Below are 8,354 nucleotides of genomic sequence, written 5' to 3'. Positions count from 1 at the left end.
TACTATTAGTTGCTTGACAAGCCACTCCTCCCCTCTGCCTTCATCCTCACAGGACTGTGATCTTTGTTTTGTAGGGTAAGCAGTGTACAAGACACTGTCAAACACCGAGATTCAAACATGAAAGGCGCAGGCTACCTGTCTTCAAAAAAACTTGCATCTGCAGCACTGATCCTAACAGAACCCAAAAATTGCAAAGTAGAAGGAAATTCATTTTACTTTCCAAAAATGTAAGCGTTTTTAAGTTAAAATGCTTGCCATTTATTTTAATTTTTGTGAACTAATTATCATCTTCAATAGAGTTAGCACTTTACATTAGATAAACATTCTCACAAAATGTCATGATTGAAGCTGAAACAACAAAAGCTCTTTCTTGGCCGGGCGCAGTGGCTCACACCTGTAATCTTAGCACTATGGGAGGCAGGGGTGGGCGCATCACGAGGTCAGGAGATCGAGACCATCCTGATTAACACGTGAAACCCCGTATCTACTAAAAATACAAAAAAAAAAATTAGTTGGGCGTGGTGGCGGGCGCCTGTAGTCCCAGCTACTTGCAAGGCTGAGGCAGGAGAATGGCGTGAATCTGGGAGGCGGAGCTTGCAGTGAGCGGAGATGGCACCACTGCACTCCAGCCTGGGCAACAAAGCGTGACTTCCTCTCAAAAACAAACAAACAAAAAACTCTTTCTTAATCTGTATTGAACGCATCTAGCCACTATCCTTGTTTCTTCAAAGTACACTACCAAAAAGTATAGCACTGAAAAGTCGAAAATCAAAAACCATTCCTTACGATATTATTCTTAGTAGAAAGCACTCCAAGATTTTACAATAGCAGCTTCATTTTCACTTATCAACTGCCTAATTATTTGAACTGTTGATGAGAAAAGCTACCCTATGTCATATTAAGGTAAATATAATCAATACAAATAATATGTGAAAACATTTAAACTCTAATATTATCTTCCAATAAGAAAATGCTCATTCCATCCCAAAGATTCCATAGTCAGGAAATCTGTACTTCAAACCTCCATATAATCCCAGTTAGGGTAAAATCCCAATTCTTTTCCCACCCTCTAAAAGGAAACAGTTAACACAAAAAAATAAAATCCAGTTCTCTTATTCACAAGCAGAAGTATATAGGAATAGAGAGAAAATATTACACATACTATCCCCTTACAACTAAGAAGATAAAATTATCAAATGTGGTTAAGCCCAGGATAGCCTTGGTTCTTTTTTTTTTTTGAGACGGAGTCTCGCTCTGTCACCCAGGCTGGAGTGCAGTGGCCGGATCTCAGCTCACTACAAGCTCCGCCTTCTGGGTTCATGCTATTCTCCTGCCTCAGCCTCCCGAGTAGCTGGGACTACAGGCTCCCGCCACCTCGCCCGGCTAGTTTTTTGTATTTTTTAGTAGAGACGGGGTTTCACCCGGTTAGCCAGGATGGTCTCGATCTCCTGACCTTGTGATCCACCCGTCTCAGCCTCCCAAAGCGCTGGGATTACAGGCTTGAGCCACCGCGCCTGGCCTAGCCTTGGTTCTTTGTTCTATCAGAGACGTTGATAGATTGTTAGAGGGTTTTTTTCCCCTTAAATACAATGTAACCCATGTTACTCAATGATTACATTTCACACAATAAAACCTCTACTAATTATGGTCAGCTGCAATGTTCACCATAAAACCTCTACTAATTATGGTCAACTGCAATGTTCCCTATTCATATTTCTGAAGAACCATTTTCCAATGGCAAGTCAATATAAAATTTTAGATAACAGAACTAAATCAGCCAAGGAGTTAATGACCAGATTTCCTCATTACATGAAACTTGTTAGAATAAATCAAACATCAGAAAGTATCTCCTTGTCTTAATACACACAAGCGCAGAGTGCTGAGTGGAACCAGATTATTCAATCTCTGAATAAGTGACATAATTCCAATTTATTCAGTAACCGTTTTTCTTTTTCTAAGCACAATACTGCAAACGCTCCTGAGATGGCTAGAAGGAAAGGAAGCAGCGCACTTACTCATGACTGGAAATGGCGCTGAATGTTGTCCCAATCAGATATTAAACCAAAATCTGCTGTCCAAGGTTTCTCAGAGGAATACATGTCCTAGTCAGGAAACAAAGAGAAAGAAATAGTATTTTCTATAGGTCAATATTTAAAACAAAATTTTCTTAAAGAAAATAAAGGAAATCATTTTGTTTCAAAAATGTTCTACTATTTCCAAAAGAACTCCTGTGATCACCTATTAAATATAAAAGATCATTAAATAACCCCTAGAACATCCTGTTGAATTCATGTTTTCCTTTTTTGAAATAAGTTACTTCAAATGTAAACGATATATATTAAGTAATCATCACAGAGAATCTTACTAACAGGTGTCCTTTGTCTTCAACACTAAAAACAGTTCTTCCCCATTCCCAACTAAAGCAGTTAGAAAGCAATCCATCTAGGGTAAATACAGCCCACATCATACCTGCTGAGTATATTTTGATTGCACATAAATGATTAATGTAAGACATCAAATAAGGATCAGCAAAGTTATTGCTATAGACTTTCTCTAGGAATGAATATTTTCTTCATTATAAAAGTAATATGGGTTCATTGTTTAAAAAAAAAAAGAATAAGGTAAACTTCTCTCATAATACATTACCCTTACCCCTACATCTACTCAATCATTTGGGACATATTTCCTTTCAAGCCATTTTTTTCTAAGTATTTTAAAAATATACTTGATACTACATATAAAATTTTGTACTTGTTCCTTTCCACTTAAGAGTAAAACATAAAACATCAACTTGTGTTAGTACTAATACAAACTTAACCCTTTGCTAAGATTTACATTATAAATCTTCTTCTCTTAATTACTGTATTTCTAAAATATCAATATAGGCATAAATATTAATGCTATATTTAAACAACCATGGATGCACAAATGCCTACCTAAATCGAACAAAAATTCCACAGATAAGATCCGACTCAATACAAAATGTACACCTGTGCTACCTCATATGTAGCTTCATAAACAAATAAGCTACTTCTTCCAACCACAATAGGTAATAGTTATTTTCTAAATCAATTAAGAAAACAGTATACTACTACTAGAGACCTCTGCTTTAGAATCAAAGTTAGGGAAATACTTTTTGAAGAAATACTGCTTGCCACATCTATATATCGTACTTGTGTCATGTAATTTACATGAGAAGTATTTCATTTGCAGAATGAAAACAGATTGTATCAGCACTTATGTGTGCAGCATGGCCCGCACACTGTAATTGGCATGACATAGAATCACAGTGCTGCCATGTAATACCCTGGACCCCATTCCACATGCTTTCCTCTTTATCTGTCCACTTAAGTGATTTCCATTTCCAGAAAATGCAATTATCCCAAAGGAAATGAGAAGTTGTATGGAAAATCTAAAACAAATAACCCACATGTTAGTTTTAGAATACATGATGAAAGTTTCTCACAAGAAATATACTTTCTTAATGATGCTTAACTGACTCTATTTAGATTGGTTTTCCTGCCTAGGAAACTCTGAGGTAGGACATGTGGACCCGGAGCACGCTGACAAGAAAGACAGTCCCGTGTTACAAATAAAGCAGGATTAAATGTTCACATATGACCCTAGAGTCCACTTAAATTTATACTTGTAGAGTCTAGTCTCTTTGACCAGGGACTTTTCTCCTTATGTTTATATAAAATTTTTTAATCTTAAATTTAAAACTCCTAAATGGTAACACTAAAGCACCCTGTGCTATGTAGCACCCTGCCTCCTGCCTATAACCAAAAGGAGTCAAAGAAATACTTATTCAAGGATTTCAGCTCTTAAGACATCAAGAGTTTTCTCAGCACTAAAAACAGCAACCTCAAAAACACCAGTAAAATAAAACTTACAAACACTAGACTTATAATCTTACCATCTGAGGTAATTAATGTACACAAATTTTATAGTTTACAAAACTATACAGTTAAATGAATGTTTTGGAATTAATGTCATGGAGTAGTCCTTAGAAACATTTATAAATGACATAACTGAAGTCACATGTTCAGGATTCTTTATTTACACTAATTATAGCTTTAAAATGTAGATCCTCTGACCTTCTTTTTTTGAGACAGAGTCTCGCTCTGTCACCCAGTCTGGAGTACAGTGGCACCATCTCCGCTCACTGCAAGCTCCACCTCCCGGGTTCATGCCATTCCCCTGCCTCAGCCTCCCAAGTAGCTGGGACTACAGGCACCTGCCACCAAGCCCGGCTAATTTTCTGTATTTTCCGTAGAGACAGTGTTTCACCATGTTAGCCAGAATGGTCTCAATCTCCTGACCTTGTGATCCGCCCGCCTCGGCCTCCCAAAGTGCTGGGATTACAGGCATGAGCCACCGCGCCCGGACCCTCCAACCTACTTTCAAAGTAAGGAGTCTACCAATGCTATATGCAACAAGGTAGTTGAGCAGCACACAGGATAAGATGTTCAGACTCCCTTTCTCCTCCCCTAAATGCTACCTTTGCACTAAACATACAGAAGTGAAAGAAGAAAAACCTTACTTTCTGTTTTTCACACCATCCAATAGGGAAAAAGTAATGTCTTAAACCCACAATTTCACATCAAATTATACTGGGATATTTCTGCAAAAACTGGTCTTTCATCTCATTTTCCAGTTACTCTAAGAGCATGGCCTATGACTTGCTGGAATGGTTCTAACTGGAGGCTTGAGGAGCACTGAGGCAACCTGCCTTCCCTTGTGCACCTACGTGCAGCACAAGAAACATATGCCCCAGGTAGCGGTGGTCCACGATGAATAAATACCTGACATGTACTGAAGCCAACCTGCAGCTTACAGTCAAACCCAGCCAAACTCAACAGAGAGTGCAGACCCATGAGCTAGAAAGAAACATCTGCTATGCACTGGAAGTCTGCAGTCGTTACACAGCATTATTACAGCCAAAGATGACTAATACAGACAGTAAAGATAGTAATTTTAAATCCAAATTTAAAAATTTTCAAGTTAAAAAGACTGTATTTTAAAAGTCTAGCCACATTTCATAAGAAATACACCTAAATCAGCAGAACACATAAAGGCGCGAAATAAGCATTAAAAATGTTTATCAGGCGGGGCACGGTGGCTCACGCCTGTAATCCCAGCACTTTGGGAGGCCGAGGCAGGCGGATCACGAGGTCAGGAGTTCAAGACCAGCCTGGCCAACATGGTGAAACCCTGTCTCTACTAAAAATATAAAAATTAGCTGGGTGTGGTGGTGGGCGTCTGTAATGACAACCACTAGCGGGGCTGAGGCAAGAGAATCGCTTGAGCCTGGGAGGTGGAGGCTGCAGTGAGCCAAGATCACGCCACTGCACTCCAGCTTGGGCAACAAAGCAAGACTCCATCTCAAAAAAAAAAAAAAAAGGCTTATCAGGCAAACACTAACCAAAGGAGAGATATGTGGCTACAGAAAGTCTTTCATGTGTGCTAAGTTATATACTGAAAAATGTTTATAGCAATGCTATTCATAATAGCAAGAAAACCGAAATTTCCATCAACAAAAGGGTAGGTAATGATATCATGTTTATACAGTCAAGTATTATGAAGTGGTGAAATGAATGAAATATGGGTATGCACATCAACAAATATCACAAGTATTGACATAGTATATATACTGTACACACATATATATACACACATGTAAAGATACCACTTATATAACTGTCCAAAATATGTAAAATTAACAATATGTTGTTAAGAGATATACACATATGTAATGTGTGTCCCATTACACATTGCTTCTGGTCCCAAGCATTTCAGGTAAGAGATACTCAACCTGTCATATCTTCTCATTAGAAATGACTTCAGTTAATATTGAAGTCATTATTCACTAAGAGAGAAAGTCTCAACACTGTACTTTCACAGTTCTTATGCTTTCCCTGAAGAATGCTCTTGCTGCAACCCCGTGAAACACAACCTCACATTTCTACAGCTTTAAGTATTTTCTCTGCACAAAAGTAAAGCAAATCTTCTGTCATTGCTGGAGAGAAAGGACGTTTGTTTATCCTACTCACTAAATCAACAAAGTACTTCCTGCTAATAAGATCAAAGAATGAGATGGGCCTAAGAGCAAAATGAGCAATCATTTGGTTTCATCAGTTTCTTTACACTTGTATGTTAATGAGTCATGAGATAAGAATGAGGTCAAATTTCCCCTTCCACAGGTAGGTTTCCAGACAGACTTATCAAATTCTAGTAGGTTTATACTGGTCAACATGACAACTTCCAGGTATTTAGAAAACAAATGTCCATTCAAAGTCTTCCCTACTTCCATCAGAGTCAGGGCCTTTCAAAAATGACCTATAATTTGTTTACATGGTATATGTGCCTAATGTACTTGATACATCATATCAGAACTGCACATAATGCCTGTGCTCTACAGATAAAAGTTAAAATGAAGGATACAATATATCTGGTTTTCAGGAGTCCGACATCATTTTAAAAGTCAGTTAAAAATTCCAGACTGCCAACCATAAAAATAAGCACTATAGCAGACACCATGAAGAATTATAAAGAAAAGAGGAAATAATTCCAGGCCCTATCTTCAAAAATCTATATCTAATTGGATTCTAAATACAAGAATGTATTCATCTATTCATTTAATAGATATTAATTCAGCTCCGTAACATGCAAAAACTGCTCAAGGGCCTTGGGATAAAACGATCAAGACAAGCTTGGTTCCAGCCATCTGTAGCTAACAGAACATATTCAGAATAAAAGTGCGAAGGGCAACCACAGTGACAGCCAAGGCTATAGCTCATTCAAAGGCCCTGTGCTTAGTGAAAATGGGAAAACTCATGGACCAAGAGGTGTAAATATACACAGGTGAAGAGAGGAAAACTCCTGTAGGATGTCAATAAAACTGGAATTCAGCAATACAATGGTTGACTATAAGCCTTGCAGGGAAATCACTCACCACATAGGAAGTCCTCAATGTAAATGTGTTACAACTCTGCCATTAACCAGCTCTAGGAATTCAGACCAAGACACTTCACTTCCCTGACCCTCAGTTTCTTTATGTGTAAAATGAGAGTTAAAATTTTCAGCCTACCTACCACTCAGAGTTGCTGTGGAATTATGCATAAAAGAGTGTGTTGGTAAACTAAATATCTTAATTGGTTCACACATGTTCGTACTGATCCATTTTTGGTCTCATAAAATAAGAAAACTGAAACACAATTTTTAAGTTCTCTTTCTAGCACTGTATGATTTATTATCTTAAAACTAATTTTAATTCAATGGATAACTCAGATTCTAATTTCCTTAGCGGTATAAGTAAGATCAACCTAAATCATTACAGTAAACCAGCTAAAACAAGCTGGTATAAAATGTTGGTTACATGTATTTTTTAATGGAGCAGATCCAACTATCACTTAAAAGAATGTCAAAGTGGCTGCTGACAGTGAAATAGTCAGAGGTAACCCTCAGTTTCAGGGGAGAATCTGGATGGCATTCTTTTGGCAAGCCTCACTGAGGGCAAATCATCAACTCTTGGAGGAAAAAACTTTTTTGTAGTAGTCAGATAAAATGTTTCCCAAGCAAGTCTGGTGAATGAGCTCAGAATTCAAACTGATAATAAAACACTGGATCAAAACGTGATATAAATTGATAAGGCATATAACTCAGTATCTCAAAAAACAATGTCTGCAAAAATCCCAGAAATTTATCTTCAGCAATTAGAGCAACAGAATCTTAGCACTACTTTGAAAACGTATTCTAAAATTCTGCTTTAAAAATTAGTGTACTGCTTCACAATCAGACCCTTCTACCTAAGAGATAAATAATAACTAATAAAATAATTTTATAACATGCTGTAGCCAGGTGAGGTGGCTCACGCCTATAATCCCAGTCCTTTGGGAGGCCGAGGCAGGTGGATCACCTGAGGTCCGGAGTTTGAGACCAGCCTGACCAACATGGAGAAACCCTATCTCTACTAAAAAAATACAAAATTAGCTGGGCGTGGTGGCACACGCCTATAATCCCAGCTACTAGGGACGCTGAGGCAGGAGAATTGCTTGAACCTGGGAAGCAGAGGTTGCAGTGAGCCGAGATTGTGCCATTGCACTCCAGCCTGGGCAACAAAAGTGAAACTCCGTCTCAAAAAAATAAAATAAAATAAATAATAATATGCTGTAATAAAAGGTAGTCTCTCTGTCTCTCAGAATATCTTCTCATGCTATATTGCAGTAACTGAAACCAAGGAAAGTGAAACTGCAGATAAGGAGGACTACTGTATGTTATGTGAGTGATTACACAGTCAATTACATTTATAAAAATTCTTCAGAGTATACATTTAAAATTAGTGTACATTGGCC

At 37.8% G+C, this 8,354-nt stretch overlaps 1 protein-coding gene across 1 annotated transcript in view; it reads right to left on the bottom strand.

Moving 5' to 3' along the window:
- USP6NL (USP6 N-terminal like) overlaps positions 1–2,111 on the bottom strand; it is a 159,747-nt gene extending 157,636 nt beyond the window's left edge. Inside the window, exon 1 of the mRNA XM_011926392.1 lies at positions 2,016–2,111. Within this exon, the coding sequence (XP_011781782.1) occupies positions 2,016–2,019 (4 nt within the window). The 5' untranslated portion in view covers positions 2,020–2,111. The remainder of the gene's footprint in view (positions 1–2,015) is intronic.
- Positions 2,112–8,354: the final 6,243 nt, after the last annotated feature.

Source organism: Colobus angolensis, unplaced genomic scaffold (genome assembly GCF_000951035.1).
Source record: "Colobus angolensis palliatus isolate OR3802 unplaced genomic scaffold, Cang.pa_1.0 Scaffold684, whole genome shotgun sequence".
NCBI lineage: Eukaryota > Metazoa > Chordata > Mammalia > Primates > Cercopithecidae > Colobus > Colobus angolensis.
This window is presented reverse-complemented; position numbering and strand designations above follow the sequence as displayed.